Below are 18474 nucleotides of genomic sequence, written 5' to 3'. Positions count from 1 at the left end.
TTTTATATTGCGTAAGAGACTTTGATCTGTGGTCCAACAATGTCTTTGTTTTAAGTGAAGCATCTCTAACGCCCTCACAAACTAGTAATGCTGATTTACAGTAGTTTGTTATGTAGCAATAACATTTGTTATGCATTAGTGTTCTTCTGAAAAAAGAGGCTCCATTTCAACCATAAATAATTGTAATTGTGTCATTAGAATTAAGCCATAGATGTATATTGATGGAATTAAGCACTATACGTTGGTTTCATGTTTTCTTCGATTTTGTGATGTATTTTCTGTAGTTTGAAACTTTAACCCTTGTGTGGTGTTCATATTTTTGTTACACAGCCAATGTTCCCGGGTCTGGTGGACCCACCACATTATTAGGCTCTAAAATCATTGCAGCCATAACAATTTATGTAAACATACTTAACAGATGTTTACTTTAGCTCAATTAGCAATGATATATACATCATTTATGGTTCATATGTGCCATTTACCCCTGTGAGATCACATTTATGATCATATGATCATTTCGGTGGTTGTGAGAAAACAAGGAAATTCAATTATAAAAAAGGTTAAAAAAATAGAAACAAGATTTTTGATTGATTTTTTCTTAGAACTTAATCAGAACAGGTGAAAGTGCTTGAAATTTAACAGTTTTGTAACTGTGTGGGAATAGCAGGTGCAGAAAGACAACATAGATTCATAGCACCTACATTTAAATACACTCGGGTCCGGTATTTGTTATGTTCTTCACAGAAAATGAGCCAAGGCCAATGAGTTTGAGTTAGAAGAAATAATAAATAGCATCATTTTTCTTTTAGCAAGCATTGGAAACGGGTCCCACAAACCCGAACAACACACAAGGGTTAAATAGGCTTATATTCTTTTTATTGTATTTAAAGCTATAGTGTGTAGGTTCTGTCGCCCCCATGAGGAATTCTAAGTAATAACAGTGTGTGGCATCTACATGATACAAGCCTTCCGTAATCGCGCATGGGCCCCCATCCCTCTTCCACGCAGTAGCCAAGGAGGACACAGAGGATTAAAAAACATGATGGACTCTTAAGAAGAGCTCATTATCTTCACTTGAGATTCTGCATGCAAAAGTCACTGGACAACAACAGTTTCTAAACACAGCCATGCTGAGAAATAGGCCTACAGAGTGTTTTGTGGAGCTGATAGACATAATTAGCTTTGTAGGCTATCAACTCATTTGGCAATGGCTTGAATGTAACGGACGTTTATTAATATCAAAAAGTTAGACACTAAAGCTTTAACCAGGCAAGTAATTAAGAACAAAGTCTTATTTACAACAGCGGCCTGGACATATTGTGTATGGTGGCAGTTATGGATAACATGCGCTGTGGAGATGGGTCTGGAAATGCGAGACTATAACAGAGAGTTGTAAAAATGTGTTTTCAGTTGTTTTTAAATGTGTTTATTTATGACAATGCACATTAGCCAACATTTCTGTAGGCTACATGTGGCGACGTTACCCAGCTGGCTAATTTTCACAATTTGTGGACTTGCTGTCTTGGATTTGTCTCCAGAAATAGTAACTACAAATAGGCCTGCTCTTGTCTTCCTAGAATAATTGGATACGCGTAGGGAGAAGGACCGCTCCACACACACACACACACACACACACACACACACACACACACACACACACACACACACACACACACACACAAAACGATTTTTTTCTTCTTTTTTCTATTCAGCGTCATTGTGCGCGTGCCTATGCAATAACTGGATAACAACATTTGTATGACAGGATTAAGCGGCGCACATTGAAGGCATGTTCCATCTGGGAGGGGCATCGTTGCTGTGACAGTGTTGAGTCAGTTGGCTGTGTAAAATAGAGGGTTTTCATCCGGTGCAGAAGGGAAACCTTTTCTTCGTTCTGAAAGCAGGTCTGCTGAGATGCGCAGGGCTCCGACACAGCGGAGGTCGTGAGACTGCTGGTGAATTACAATTGATACGAAAGCCACCATCATGAACGAGGGGCTTTTTATTAGTGTATTACGAATCGCCACACGTTAAATTAAATAAGGTTTCTTCCGGGGAGCATTTTGTCCTGTGGTCTCAGGCAGGAATGATTTTTCTCGGCTTTGTTTTGCTACAGAGGACCATGGAGACCTCCGAAGGCATCGGTCATGCTCTCTGGTAAGAGGGGATTCTGCTCCAAAATGTCCTTCTCATCCTAACTGGGCGTATTAATGAATAACCGTCAACACAGCCTATAGGCTATTCTCTATATCAAAAAAAATAAAAAATAAATAGCTTGGCCTCCATAAGAGACTAGACTACAAGACGTTATTTGCTATTTTATGTATTGTGTGTTTGAACGTGCATTACCTTAAAGTAAAACCGGGGTTGTCATCGTGTAAAGTCAGTGACACACCTGTGTCTGATATGTTAGCCTATTGTTTCCATTAATTAGTCCAGCGTGTTTCACTATCAGCCGATGCTGCCGTCTGCAACGACTATGCAGATGCAGGATGGCTTTAAGCCTCAGAAGCCTGGCTTAATGTGGGAACACATGCGTTATGCTTTCCACGCTGAGCTAAATAACACGCCTGTAAGTAAAACGCAAGGGCTGTGTGAAATGAAATCCAATATGTCTCTTTCATGTGTGCTGATGCTTTATTCCAGCGCCTGGAAACGAAAGAACATGTTTGTGTGGCATGTTCATTAAAAGGCAGGACATTGCAACAGCATCTGCGTGAATTCAAATGGGGAGCTTTACAGGAGTAAATGTCTGTGTCATGCTTTTTGGGAATACACCGAAACTTCTCCCTGTTAGGTTACTGCATTGTTATGAAGCAAAATAGGCAGAATCACGCTGCTGTCTATAGATTTCACTGTTCTCATTAATGAATACTGCTCGTTCTCATGCAGCAGCGTTAAGCCCTATTATTAACAGATTCCTGAACAAGGATGTCTGTCTGGATCTGAAAAAACAAAAACAAATCCCAATGTGTTGTGTGGGTCAGTCAACGCTTTAAGGGTAATTCACAGCTATAGTCTGCCTCTTAGTGTACCTGGGAAATACCTCTCTGTTTTCAGAAGAGGATTTTCCACTTTGCTGCCAAGCATTTTTGAAAGTGCTGATTGTTCTTATTTTGGGGTTCTTGTGCATTTGCAGGGGCTTTTTGTTATTTGACCGTTAGGACATTTGCAAAGATGTTTGATTTAGCTGTTTTATTGCAGGGGAAGCTAAAAGACAATTCATGCTTGGTGTCTTGTTTAGGGGGATTTTGACACATGTTGGTGTTTGTTTTCTCTCCTTGCCATTTGCTGTTACCTTCAAATTGGTAGCATGGCACTCTACATTTCTGTAAAGCACTGCATGTGGGTTTCATGCTACTATGAGTGTTACAATTCAATCAAACACCATAGAATTGGACTTTGACCCAGTTTGGTGCAAACACAATTCTTTTGCCATTTTGTTACACCAAGGTGATTCCTTTTATGATGCCCTTAGTCAATTAAGACATTGACCGACATGATTTGAGCATCTGGGTTAGTAGTAGTTGACTGACAAACATGCATATCTGTGTGAGATCTGGATCCAGAACCTTTCAGCAAACCCTTTTACATTTGCATGGATTTAATATTAAAATATGCTTTTGGCCTCTTTTAAAGTGTCTTGGTGCTTAGTGTGTGAGCTCAGGGAATCAAATCCCAGATGCTATCAAGTGTTGGAAATACACCAGAGCAGTAGTGCTCTCTTTAGTGGATAAGAGAGAGAATTCACCCACATTTCTTAAGTTTTAAGGATCCAATGCACAAAAGTATCAGCCTGTTATGCATGTGTAATGAATCTAAGTGTGTGGCTGTGGGTGCACATCATCAGCCCTGCACTCCCTCCAAAACCAAACAAGGTGGATTACAGCCACAGTGGAGCATAAAAACAACTTTGGAATATGCACAGAAATCCCTCCAGGTTTTACAGAGCAAAAGGCAAAATGCATCGGAATAATCCCCTCCGATGTTAGAGCCGCATTCCTTTCTTTATTGCTCCCCCCCACCTCAGTTTAGCAGAATCCAGGTGGATAGCAATCACCAAGATTGCTTTGTTTCACCCACGGTAGCTGTGTCAAACGTGCAAAGGTAAGCATCAAGGCCAGGGAGGAGAAATGTATAAATGGTGAGCCCCACGATTGGTCAGTCTGAGCTAAGCTGCCCTGCTGTGTGCTGATAAGCGTGTTATAAATCAGTATTTCGTGGATATAGAGAGCACAAGAAGAGATCATATTAGTGTAGGGGGTACGGGGTAAGCCCGCTACAGTTCTTTGGTTGGGGTTGGTCAGGTGGAGGTAGTTCAGTAAATCCAGATTGTGCGTGCAGATCTGTTCTCTTACAAATAAACAAAGAGAGGGACAGCAGTGTTGTCCTGGCACGCCATTATAGTCATTGTGAGAGCCAACGTGGCAACATTTAATATTGATATTTTAAAGCTACACAGTCTGCACTGTACTACACTATTGGCCTAGTTCGGACTCCTCAGAAACATAGTTGTAACCCTGCTCTAGTTACATGTGTAAGTTTATAACGGCAGCAGCTGTGTCAACACCAACAGTCAACATGAAGGTTTCCAGCCTCACCTGTCCGTAGAGGGCTGAAGGTGATATTTCAGCTGCTCGTTTACGTCCCAGCTGCTCCATATTGCCTGTTGAAAGACATTTACAATCATATTGTGCATCCTTTGTCAGTTGCAACAGATATGAGGTTGTTGCAGAAGCATCAGTTGTTACATATGAAGACATGCTGTACTGTAAGTCATGAATATATCTGTTATATAAATTCTGTTGACAGCAGTAGCCTGTTTCCTGGGACTCTTGGGCCAGATAAAAGCTGACAGCAGAGAGAGGGAATCTCTTAAAGGGCTGGGAGGTATCGTGTTTATCAAGGGATAAGAAAACTGGATATTAAACTGTTGCCTGTAGGCATTTAGCTTTGCTATGGATGTTGTGATCTAATATGTATGACTTCTAAGATGAAGCGAGATCAGTACAGTTCCTTGCGTGGATACGGTAGGATTGGACCTGCCTTACAGGCTTCAGTGTTTAGCCCGACTTGAATATTAAACTCATTGCTGATTTGCATTCGTGTGATGCCCGCTGCACAGGGGCAGCTCACTCTCATCACACAGCTCATGTTTTAATCAACATGGCTCCCACAGTGCTATCTATACCACCACCCGCCCGTCCCTCATCCTCCTACACATGCAAAGTCAACATGTGTTTGATGATCGTGTTGCGTTCATAATTCTCGTACTCGTATCTCCTCTGATCCCGGCTTTGATGCTGCTCTCTGCGACTCTGTTTATCTGAAACTTCATTGTCCCGCCATCTCTCCCGCAGGCTCTCTCTGGAATGTGATGCGGTCTCATGTTGTTGTACCTGTGCCTCTGCACGCATCTGTACACCAGATGTTTAAGCAGTTAGTGCTTGACTTCAACCAGTGAAACCACTGACTGACACACTCTCAGGTGTGTTTTTTGTTAGACCCAGTAGTGGTTAGAGGGTTTTGCAGTTGATTGATTCATACTTGTCTTAAAGGGATATCTGAGTTTGTGGTAACCCTGGAGTGCCTTGATGTATAATTGGTGCTAAGCTCTCTTTGCAGAGGTTTCTTCTTTTTCTTTGTATTTACTTTCTGTCAATTCTAATTCTATAGTTGGCTTTTCTGCTTTAATTTAGCCATTATTACTTTTGCTGACAATTAAGGGATAGTGGTAAACGCTAGTAATAAAGTGTGGAGTATCACTTTATTTTACATACACTACCGGTCAAAAGTTTGGGGTCACTTAGAAATTTCCATTCCACTCCATTACAGACAGAATACCAGCTGAGATCAGTTGCATTGTTTTTTTTAACCAGGGCAGCAGTTTTCAGATTACATTATGTGCTTACATAATTGCAAAAGGGTTCTCGACTGTTGTAGACAGAAGTGGCTGATCTTTAATGCAATATCTACATTGCCCATTATCAGCAACCAGTCATCCAATGTTCCAAAGGCTCATTCTGTTTACTGATCTGATATGATTTTAAAAGGCTAACTGAGAAAACATTGGAGAACCCTTTTGCAATTACATAAGCACATACTGTAATCTGAAAACTGCTGCCCTGGTTAAAAAAAACAATGCAACTGATCTCAGCTGGTATTCTGTCTGTAATGGAGTGGAATGGAAATTTCTACGTGACTCCAAACTTTTGACCGGTAGTGTACGTCAACTGATGCCAGTAGCAGGTGAAGGTACAGTAGTCTGGATTTGTTGAATGTGATAAAATTGCTGCTTTTCCAGAGAGTTGATGTGCGTTGACGCTGGGGAATAGAGCAGTGGCGCATCCTGATGCGTTTCGTTTAGATGCCACAGGTGTGTTTTGTCCTATAGAGAAGAACGTTGAGTTATTAGGTCATCAAACTGACATAGTAATGTCACTTACACAACAATATTTACTAGAGGTATTGAAATTAATCAAATAATCGATGCATCGAATCGTGGACATGGATGACGCTGCATCGATAATCGGCCGGGCCATAATCAATTATTTCTCTATACAATTTAATGTAGGCCTAACAACCTTTCTGTTTACATATTCAGTTATGTTTTGCACATTCAGACAGTGCCATGTGCTCAGTGCTGTAGTTTTATGTATCCAATTTATTTAGTATTAGAGCACTGCAGAATGTTTTGTTTTTGAAGCTTGAGAAGCTATGAATTAAATATCCTATATGGCTTTAATAGAAAAATGGGTTTGACGCATCGTGATGCGTCGAGATATTGAATGGAATCGCTGACATGATAATCATAATCGAATCAGGAGATCAGTGAAGATTCACACCTCTAATATTTACGTTTGCTAACATTAGCTACTGGTCATAGCAGTAAAACCCCTGAGTGTGTTGAAGACAACAAAAGCCAGGCTATTGAATTTAACTTTTCATTTGTAAGAAGAAGAATGTGTTTTTTTTCTCTCTTCAAAAGTTAAATAATAACACGTTAAATGATTATATTATGGCAGTTTAGTAGCAAAAATGAAACATTAGGTAACACAGAGCTCAGAAGTCAAATGACTGTTAGTTTTATAAAGAGTGTAAAGGATAGCACCAAGCTTCCAAGCAAATGTTTTGGTTGCTGGACAAAGCCATTCCTTAGAGGCACAGCAGCCTTTTGGTTCCAGCTGCCCGGCGACCATGCAGATGAATACCAAATGTCTCTGTCTGTCTTCTCTTGACTGCTTCTCTCTGTGGGGTTTACTGCTCAGCAGAGAACTGACATGGCACTGCCTTGTACATTCCCAGGTAAAAGTACTTCTCAGTATATTAGATTCACTTAAAATCTAATTATCACAGGCTCAGTTTTGTGTAACAGGGTTCATGTAATGAGCTTTTGTCCGTGCGGCGGTCATAACTCTGCCAATTTTGTGCGTGAAAGGCTCCTACTTGTCTGTCAATGGGAGGTCAAGTATGCTGGGGTTTTCACACGTACAGGAACAAACAGCAGTTACTGGTTCAGTTCCAGGACAAGCCAACGCAAACAAGTATTTCAAGTATGTCTTCACACAAAGTGAGCCTCATTCTTTATGCTGTTTGAGTGAGGAAAACAGAATGTCTTACACCAAAAAGCAAAAAGCTGGTCAATTGTGAGCTTTGAGACAGCTGCTCAGAGTAAGTGATAGATAAAAGTTTACTTTTGAAAGATGTGATGCTGGCAGAAGCAGTCTTTGGATGGGTGATTTTGATTCAGCCCTTGAGGCCTTCCATCTAAATTTCATGGGTTGAATTAAGTCGTTTTGTGATTTAGTCGACTGGCAAGATGCTTGTTTATGGCAGCAATTTGTGAGCAGCGTTGAGTGAGAGGCTTTTGGCAGAAAATGCGATCGCTATTTTTGGATGTCAAGTCTCTATTGGTTATTAGGGAAGAGGCTTTGTTTGTAATGAACCTCTGTTATGTGGGGAAAAGGGCACATGAAACATTGATCACTTGCTTCAGTCAAGTGAAGGGAGCATTTCTTGTCTTTTATAATGAGATCTTATTCAATGTTAGGCAACCGTTTAATTGTTTTCCTTTTCAATAGAATGGCCCCAGATGATCTGATATAAAAAAGCTGAAGTGAATATCATGTAAACCTTGCTATTTATGACAGCAGGGAAGAGGAAACTCTACTTCTATTTATTCCTCGCCTCTGTTATTTATTGCATTACTTTGCTTCTGGCTCTATTCCTCTGGCTCCCTCTCTTTTGTACCAGTAGCTATTGAGACATAAAACACTCAGGGTTTAGGTTTCTCCCTCTCTGTTTCTGTCCATACATTATTAATGTTACTGATCCTGTCTCATTTCCTACTCTTTGCAAATTAATTGGTTGCTAATTGTATCTGAGAGCTAATTTTATTAGTATTATTCACTTTTAGAATGCCTTAAGGTCCAAGTTAAGTTATCATCAGACTTTTGTTGAACTTTTGATATGTTTTAAATGTTCTATAAAACCGTCTACATGCATATTATTAATATGGCTGTATATATGTCAAATCTGGGATTTATAGTGCTTTTAGTTGTTAATACATTATGTTTACTAATTTACATAGTGCATGACTTATAGCTTGTTGGGTCTTTGAAGATTAATGTATGTATATGTATATTTTACTTTACTGCCACAGAAAAATCTAAATATTGTTCCATTATTCTTTTATTTTTAAGCTGTATTAGTAATGTTTTTAACCTTTTCAATGATTCAGCTCTAGACACCTGAACAGAGGTGTAGTAGCTCCCCCTGATGGTACCTGGTGTAATCTGATCTAGGAGACCCCCATGCTAATCTATTGCTGATTTACTAGAAACAGAAATGCAACCATTGACTCTAGACCTCAAGAAAACACATGGCTGATACTGCAAGGTTCAACAGAAGAACACTTCTAAACCTAAATATTTCTTTGTTGATGCATCTCAGCAGCAGTTAAGTCTCTGTTTGTTTTCCATCAGGTGAGAGCGTGGCTGGGAGCGAGAGTTGTAAAGTCCCCAGAATTACATCACATGGAGGTCAAAGGACATCTGATCACATCCATGGGTTTGGGGGCTCCTGGTGAGTACCAATGACTTTTCACAGTGTAAAGACATGCACTTTTATTTCTGAACTAGCCTGGATTGGCTTGTGTTTTGTTTCTCACAGTTGAACAGAAGGAAAACAAAAGTGTTAACGGCCAGCTGAAAAAACAGCTGTATGTGTGAAGGCCTTTTGTTCACGAACTGTCCCCACAGCTGTCAGATAATCTTACCAGAGCTCTGTAGACATCACTTTAGACACTTTGAAAAGCAATCATTGTGAAACAGTAGGAACCATAACACTGCATTTTTAATTTAACAAGAGTATTTAAAATAGTGAAAGGAGAAGTCTATCATTTTTCTATATTTTTGTCATGGTCAACAAATCCCATGAAAAGACAAAAAACAACAATGTGTTAGTCCGTGTCTCAAAACGTTCTAACTTCCCTACCCTGTCTGTGGCTCTCATCCACAAGCCAGCTGGTTCCTACTGAAGAAAACAGGTCACAAACGATGTATGTACTGACCCACAAGGTAATGAAGGAACACGTCACCTAGTACAACAGTGTGACTCATTGAGAAGTTTTTAAATAATTAGAACTATACAACAGAGCGCAATAGCACAGAGGGAAAAAGGTATATACCGTAAGGATACATTTTGGATACGTTGACTATACTATATTCATTGTTGGTTTGGGTGTTTTTTGTGGGACAATACAAAATGTAGAATATAGATAGAATATTCTTAGTCTTAAACTCTTTTTGAAGATGTGTCACATGTGCTGTGCTGTGTAGATGTTCAAGGCTGCCAGGACAGCAAGCTGCAGGCTGAGAGGGTTGCAGCTCTGCAAGAGAGGAAGCAAGCCCTGGAGGCCCTCCTCAACACCAGAGTGGGGGAGCTCAAACAAGTCTGTTTGCAGGAAGCCGTGAGTAGCTCTCACTTCACTTTAGAAACATACGTGGCTCAGGCTATAACATTTTCACTCCAGACACCTCAAGTACTGTATTTAGACGACAGCAGTCTCTTAATTTGTTCACTTGTGTTTTTACCAAATAGACAGCAGCCTATTGTAGATTATAGCATTTTTTTAATGTTCCGTAAATTTGACCCTCTGGATGTAGATGCAACTGGCATCCACCAGTAATAGGTTTTTCTCATATGAAATGGGTTGCATAGTATTTGCTTGATTGCTCCAGAGAACTTGTCAGCACGACTTAATGTAGCCACAGCTGCCTCAGCTTTTCATCAACAGCTGTTTAAAACATACCTATGTTTTCAGGTGCATGTATAGTTAACTGCTCTGTCTCTGCATGCTCTATTCTTGGATTCACAAGCTGTCTACGCTGTTTTCAGTTAGAAGTTTAGAAATTGAAAGCACTACTCATCTGCAGTTATTCTGTTTCTCCTTTAGAGGTAAATTATAATAGAAACATTATTTCTGGCATGTATTTCACTTCAGTCAACTATTTAAGGGGTGGTTTTATTGAGACTTAAAGTAATCTGTTAAGTGGTATCATTTTATGTAACACTTTGGACAGGCCAATGAGAAGATGGATTTTAGTAACTGGGAGCTAATGAATGTCCTCTGCAGGAGCTGACTGGGAAGTTGCCACATACTTTCCCCCTGGAGACGGGAGAGAAACCCCCACTGGTGCAGCGCAGAGCTGGCCTGGCAACCAACACCAAGGCAGAGGTAAGTCAACACCTTGAATATTAATTGTGTTTACGCAGCAGCTCTACCGCTGTGTGTACTTGTGGTCTAACACGGCTGGCTGTCCCTGGCTGCAGGATGAGGCCGCCCAAAGAAAGCAGATGAAAGCCATCTTCACTGGTGCTCTGTACAGACACTCAGAATCAGACCGAAATATCCCAAATAGCAAGAGGACAGTTCATCGGGGGTGTCACACAGGTACAATTAAAAAGCACCTAAAACAACACCTATACACCCACTTAAAAGAATGCCACATCTGGTATAAGTGAGAAAACAAGCATTGTCAAACATTTTACGCTTTTGAAAAACAAACTAAGCTTTGCATTCTTGTCCATCAAACTTCATGCTGCATCATCTGTGACCTGAATGGTTTGTTGTCTTTCAGAGGACACTGTCATGTCAGAGAGTACAAGCTCCATGTCAGATTCAACATCCCATGACAACGGTGAGTCAACTGAGTACAGAACAAACTATCTCTGGTGAATACCGTATATCCATATTCATAATGAGCTTAACTGACGCAGTAGGCAGTAGAATTAGCTCATGTATTTGCAGCCTTTTTCACATTCAAAATACGTCACTAACGCTTAGTGTGTGGGAGACTCATTTGAATTTCTGGTGTTAAGACACTGAATAAGAATATGCAGTCACATTTTATTTGTAAACCCATAATAGAGCACTTGGCTTGTTGTGCTTTTAATGGAAGGGATCGTATCTTTGTCGTCAGTGAGTGGGCTTCATTAAAAGATAATTTCTTTGTTTTTCTTCTCCAAAAAGAGTCTTCTCCCAGTGTGGCGGCTGACCAGCGCTCTCTGTCTCAGCCCCGGCTCACTGTGGGCAGCCCTGACCACAGGATCAGCAGGAAGCTGTCGCCAGTCGAGATTTACTATGAGATGAGGACACGCCGCAACTCCGTCACAAGCTCCGTTAGGTACTTTCACTTAAAGTGAACCCATACTGCAAGCTGTGCAGTCTGCTTGATGTGTCTGAGAGTGTACATACTATAGTACACTATATGTGTGCGCGCACATATACTCAGGATTGCTTTCATTAATGGGTGATGAATGGTAAATACATCCATGTCGTATTGTGTTTTCTTCTCACAGCCCAACACACTCTTTACCCAGAAGTGCATCTAACATTGAAGGGAGAAGTGTACCAGCTACTCCTCTGTTGGCCCGAACTGCTCCCATCAGCGTTCACGTCAGGTAATCTGTGATACAGTGCTGCTGTTTGTCTGATGCAGCACAGCTACAGCTTCGTTCCTCTGTGATGACTGGTGGTTGGAAAATGGCTTCATGATTTAGTTAAATGCAGACAGAGTCAGGGTTGTAACAACGATTAGTGTCATATTTAGCTACCAGTAAGGGCTTAAGCTCATCGTTTGGTCTTTAAGCATACAAATTGTGTCCCTTCTTAAGTGATTTTCTGTAAATTGCGTTTACATGGTTTTGATTAAAATAGCTTTGGCTCACTTTTCTTTATCCATAGTTGCTGTTGTTGTGCTCATCTCTGCTTTAGGTCAGATGTGTCGGGTGGTAATGTGTTGAAGCAGTGGTCTGGCAGCCTGGATGTGCCCTATATGATTCCACTGGCCCAGGAGGGCTCTTCTTCTGACCGCCGAGGCTGCCCTTACAGCTCCCGGGCCAGGCGCAGTAACAGCTCAGAGGCCCTGCTGGATAGATCAAGCCTCCCTGACGATCCTGCTCCCAGAAACGGGATGCCCCCTAGAGGAGGGCCCTACAAGAGCTCAGAGACACTGACTGATGGCAAGCTGCGACACATTCACCTGGGCAGCCCTGAGAGACATGTTGATAGCTCTGTGGACCAGGCCAAAATGCGTCTGTCCATGGGTGACAGAGGGGCTGGTGGAGGCTACAATGAGCTATTGATGGACTATATCTGGGGGAAACAGCAGAGGATGCAAGTGCAGCACCACCTGTACCAGTCCACAGGTAGGATCTGGCAGGATATGTCCTCCCCTCGCTCCTCCACTGCGGCGGTGCCTCCCCATGCCAATGGCTTTTCCCATTCCCAGGTGCACCTCCCCAGCGCTGCACCACCTTACAGCCCCATGGTGCTCCGAGGGTCCCAAGCTGAGCTGCACAGGGTCAAAGTCACCAGAACAAAATCTTGTGGACCCTTTATTCCTTTGCAGCAACATTCCCAGGATGCCATCCTGCTGTCAGCGTACGAGTCTCCTCTGCCCGCTTCTGGCACCACCACATCCTCCATCCCCAACCTGCACCCCTACCAGACTGAGCTGTCTGGCCCCTCGTTTAGCCGCAGACCCCCACAGTTCTCTCTCCCAACCCCAGAAGACTCAACGCGAAGCTTACATAAAGCCTTGGCTCTAGAGGGACTGAGGGACTGGTACCTAAGAAACGCCCTTGGCTATCCTCCTGCTGCCTCAAAGGGCCACGAGGCAGGGATCTCTCGTCTATCACACCCCCACCCGCTGGTGCACCAGACCCAGTCTGTTCAAGGTGAACCAGCCAACCTCCACAGATCTCAGATACCCCAGTCAGCCAGCTTCCATGGTCACCCGCTGCATGGAAGGTCAGTATATGATTTTTATGTCTCTTTTTACAACTGTACGTACGTATATTGGTGGGGATCATCATCAGTGTTCTGAGCTAGAATTCATACCATAAAAACTGAAAAAGAACCAAGCCTAAAAGAATGGAACTGTTTCTTTCATTATTGTACATTGTTTTGTGTTTCACAATTACATTGCACTCAAAGCGGAAGAACGTACTTTAATTTCAAGGGGTATTTTGTAAGAATACTTATTGTTTGACTACAAATACCAACATGCTTTTTTGCAAATGCAGTCACACAGTATTTACCACTGATATGGTGCTATTACTCTCACTCTGCAGCCATTCCATCTATCATGCTGTGACCTTTACAACTGTGGTTGTTTTATTTTTGATTGTGTTTATATTTTGCGTGGTCAGCATCATCTGCTGCTCTCTGCCTCATGCCAACATCCAGGCACTCGGATTTCTGCTGATCACCTAAGGTGGCCCATGAGAGAAGGCTTCATTTCACAGGGATTTTATGAACTTTTAAAGACGTCCCCCTCTAAGCCCCTGACCATGATTCATACGTTTTATTTCATGAAAATATATTCTCACTGTGGTTTTACCCTGCACTTCCTGCCTCGTGTTTGTGGAGTGCTGTATTGATTTGTCCTTCCTCCCCAACAGGTCGATGGAGTTCTCTCTCTATCAGGAGACTCCTCATCCACAGATGCAAGAGGTGACCCCAAAGGAACCCAGTGCAGACCCAGGCACCCTAGTCTGAAGCAGCAGAACACACACACACACACACACACACACACACACACACACACACACACACACACACACACACACACACACACACACATAATCTGAGCAGAAACACTGTAGCCTCACACCCACATTCACTCAGACTCACATAGTCACACACGTACACACACAAGTTGATACAATGTGACCTCAACAGCAAAGCAAAACACAGCAACCTCAGCAGAAAGAGACTGGAAAATATGACAAACTGTAGCTGTACAGTGTGAAAAAGCCTTGGCAAGTTCCCCGTGTTCTAACTGATCCCACCAGTATATGAACTTCAAAACCAGTATTCTCATGTAGATGTGCACTGGAGTTGACTCATCTAATAACAATATGGTCATGCTGTACTTAATATATCAATATTTCGGGTCCAACACAAGCAGTAAAATCCTTCCCAATAACCCTGAAAAGTCTCCCGAGATATACTTTTTTACAGAATATATACAACTCTAAATTACTATTTTGTATCTTCTGAGATATAAAGAACAGCTATATTAAAGAGGTAATTTATTGCTCATTAATCTTGTGATATACAAAGATGTTACATGAGCTCACATCATTTGAAAAGTATTAATACATGCCAGTGAATGTGTGTTTGTAAACTGTATAAAACGCAAAAAACATGCTTCAGTCTTCATCTGCTGTTAATTTCACAGCCATTTGTATTTTTTATGTTTAATAAATAAAAGGGGCCACGAACTAGTGTACTGATGTAGCAGACGGGAGTGCCTAAATGTTTTAATATCAAAACTAAACTAAATCTTTCTAATAATCTGAAATGCTAGCATTAAGCTTTTGTTAGCTTAGTCTAGTCAAAAACTGAAAGCAGTTCACGATGTCACTAAATTTGGATATTTGGAATGATGTCATATATATTGTGATTTTTCCGTATATTTTCTAGATTCAGCTTAGTGCTGGCAAATAAATGTAGCTTTCTCTGTGTTGACCTTGGCAAAACAATTAGACCAGTTTTTGGAGAAAAAAAACTGAGGGCTGTTGTGAAATCTACTGTTGAGCAGTAGCACATGACTGTATGACAATTATTTACTCATATCAAATCAGTTTTTTTTCTGCATTTAGTTGTGGAGGATTTGAGTGTCATATGGGGCACTTTATGAACATCTTAAGCCTTAATTCCCTATACATTTGTCACCGAGAGAAATGACAGGCAGTAGACCTGGGGAGAAAAAAAGGAGCGAGTTTTGTCAACATCTACTGAAGGTCTATCTGAATGTTAGTCTGTATATAGCGTTGATTGTACTGATGAGTTTCAAGCTGATGTTTTATTCCTGTACTAACAAAGTAATTTTTAAACAAACCACATGATAAGTAATTAATTAATCACCTCCCCCACTATTTCCACCCCCCCAAGTGAGCACTATTTAATTGGATGTAAAATATGAGGTAGGTGGTGTGAACAGAATAGGGCTGCTGCAGTTTTGAATGACGGTGTGAGCAGGTCTCATACCAGTATATTTGTTAATGACAATTCATGCTGGCTGATTTTTGTATTTGAAATGATTTCACAACATTTCATGTGTTTAGTTTTGTGTTAAATCAGAGTAGTTATGTGTCATAATATATTTTTAGATTTGCAACCAGAGTCTTAATAGCATTCTGCAATGTGAACTTCAGAAAGATCAGAATAAAACATGAAATCCTCAAGGAAACTGAAAGTATCTTAGTGTAGACAGAACGTTTGTAGGTTTTTTTTTCCCCATTTAATGTACTTGATCCTTGGCCATCGTGAGACTCATTTGAATGTAATTAACGTTTGTCATAAGTGATATTGTTTTGACTTTGTTACAAACTGTAGCACAGTGTTGAATGTTACCTCTTTTCTTCTGCTGTCTGATGTGTTCACATCCTCTCAGCATCCAGCTTCATAGAGCTTCTTCCAGCTGGTTCAAACTAGGGCTGGGCAATATATCGATATCGATATATGAGGCTAGATATCGTCTTCAATTTTGGATATCGTAATATCCTGATATGACACAAGTGTTGTCTTTTCCTGGTTTTAATATTTAATACAATACAATATCGCCACAATATCGATTTCGAGGTATTTGGTCAAAAATATCGGGATATTTGATTTTCTGCATATCGCCCAGCTCTAGTTAAAACCTGAAATCAAAGACCAAACTGCTGTGCACTGGGGGTCGTAAATGTATTTTTCATATAATGTACTCTGTAAGTTGAAAGTCAATTATATAAATTGATCTGTTAAGCAAATTTATTCAAACTATATTATATTTATGTAATAAAAGTAGCTCTTTCTCATCAGTGCGGAAATTGGTAATGTGTGTTCAAACCACTTCATTCAGCAGTGTGACGTGTTAATATTTGATTATTCTTTTTCTTATTTTTTTTTTAGATATTTAAATGCAGCTGTTTTCCCTTTCTCTCCTCTCTTTATAACGAGGCCTATGAAATAAGACTATATAGGCCTGCCCTATACTGTATGTATGAGATTGTGCATTCATTCTACTAAATAAAGTGTCACGTTGAAATCAACATAGAATTTGTCAGACATGTTTTTTTTTTATAATTGTATGACATACAGTAATAGTGGAAACAGTGAAGTTTTGCTAAAGTTAAGAAAATGTGCCTGATGTATCCATTCCTTCTGTTTACTGGCCATTTAGAGATTAATAATACTTTATAATTTATTAATCCCACAAGGGAAATTACAATGTTTTTACTCCGTTGTTAGAACACACATCACACACAGGCCTGAAATACACATACATGCTCAGCACCTATAGGCTACATTAGGCCTGCACGATTAATCGTTCTAAAATCACGATCTCGATTCACCCTGTTCACGATTTCATTTTTAAATAACTTTAAATATTTTTCTTTTGTTGATTAAAAACAATATATATACATATATATATATATGTATATATATATATATATATATATATATAAAGTTGTGTTATATATCTTTTTGTGTGCACGTTATAGGTTTACAAAGTGAAAAAGCCCAAAGTCCACCCCAAAGGGACTTACCATCTCCAACAGAAAACACTGTTCACAAACTGCTCCAAACAGCTCTATTGTAGTCCAGCCTTTACTTCAGAGACAAACCTACGTCACTGTAACACGTTATAATGCTCGCCTAGCTGCTAGCGTTGCATGCCCTCATAATAACATATATATATGTATTTTAATGACTTTGATTCTCATTTAATTTTCTGAGCTAACTGCATCACAAACACTACTACTTACTTCTGTGAGTTTTAAACATAGACTGTATAAAATAGGTTTTAAAGCTCTCCCAAGCGCTGCAGTGCTCTCCCTTCTCTTCATTGAAGCCTCTGTGTTCAGGCTTGTGGTGATGCGCAATGTGCTATAGGTGCCAAAAAAAATCTATGTTTGGTACTGCCAATTTGTTTTGTTTTGCCATGGTGCATGTGTGCAATAAACATTACACTTTGTGAGAAAAAAATCGTTGATATCAATTCTAAGTTAAAAAATCGTGATTCATATTTGTCCCCGAATCGTGCAGGCCTAGGCTACATGCACAGATGGAGAGATGTCAGAGTGAAGGGGCTGCAACTGTCGATGGACAGGCGCCTGACAGCCACTGCTCAAGACCTTGGCAGTGCCCAGGAGCTATTAAATGCAGTAAAATATCTGATTTATCAATAAATATTATTCAAATTTCTTTATAAACTGGCCCCTGGCCCCGGCCCTCTCACAAAGCAAGTTTAGTATCCCTGTTTGTGTAACCATACACAAGAAATATTGTTCTTCTTTGTCATGGTGTTTTTTTTTTGTTTTTTTTGTTTTTTATCTCTGCCATAATTATTTGGTGACCTGTAGTATTTCTAAAACCTATAACTGGATTGTAGGAAAGTTGATGAAGTAATAAGAAAATGATCTCCTCGCCCCTCTGGAAATAGCTGGTAGCTACTGTACAGTGTTGTTGTCAGAAACACAGCAGAGCAGCAGCAGCAGCAGACAGCTATTCTTGGACCGAGGTGTCTTTTAAGTCATACAGAAAAGCGAGTGAGGGACAGAGCACGCGGGCTGAGTCCTCGTGCCAGCCAGGCTCGTTTTATGTCCCGCGTTACAAATAATAAAACTGGATATATCACACACAGGGGTAAGTAGGCGCCTCCTCAAATGTTGTTGAGTATTTACTATGAGGGAAATACGTACGGCTCTCTGACTTTTTGTACTTCCTTGTGTTGTATTAACACTATCAACATGTACTGAACCAGACTAAACTAATTGTGCGTTCCATTTGTAGCCTACTTGGGAAGTCGGATTTTATTTAGTCCAGAAGAGTCAACTGGACTTCCTGCTTAAACCTTCACAATAAAACAGTTTGGTGGTGCATAGATCTATGCATCACCAAACTGTTTTATTGTT

The 18474-nt window shown here is 40.5% G+C and overlaps 1 protein-coding gene across 2 annotated transcripts; it reads left to right on the top strand.

The window, feature by feature from the left end:
* Positions 1-1790: 1790 nt before the first annotated feature.
* ccdc120b (coiled-coil domain containing 120b) lies at positions 1791-16604 on the top strand. 2 transcript variants are annotated; one of them, XM_078247792.1, is made up of 10 exons: positions 1791-2157; positions 8985-9084; positions 9840-9970; positions 10637-10738; positions 10834-10954; positions 11142-11201; positions 11534-11687; positions 11863-11964; positions 12278-13315; positions 13969-16604. In XM_078247792.1, the coding sequence occupies exons 2-10, from the start codon at positions 9036-9038 to the stop codon at positions 14063-14065; spliced, it is 1854 nt and encodes a 617-aa protein (XP_078103918.1). In that variant the 5' UTR covers positions 1791-2157; positions 8985-9035; the 3' UTR covers positions 14066-16604. The 2 variants fall into 2 exon arrangements, with proteins under 2 accessions (XP_078103918.1, XP_078103919.1); XM_078247793.1 differs by lacking the exon at positions 1791-2157 and adding an exon at positions 7603-7671.
* The last annotated feature ends 1870 nt before the right edge of the window (positions 16605-18474 follow it).

Source organism: Sander vitreus, chromosome 4 (assembly GCF_031162955.1).
Source record: "Sander vitreus isolate 19-12246 chromosome 4, sanVit1, whole genome shotgun sequence".
In the NCBI taxonomy this organism is placed as follows: Eukaryota; Metazoa; Chordata; class Actinopteri; order Perciformes; family Percidae; genus Sander; species Sander vitreus.
This window is presented reverse-complemented; position numbering and strand designations above follow the sequence as displayed.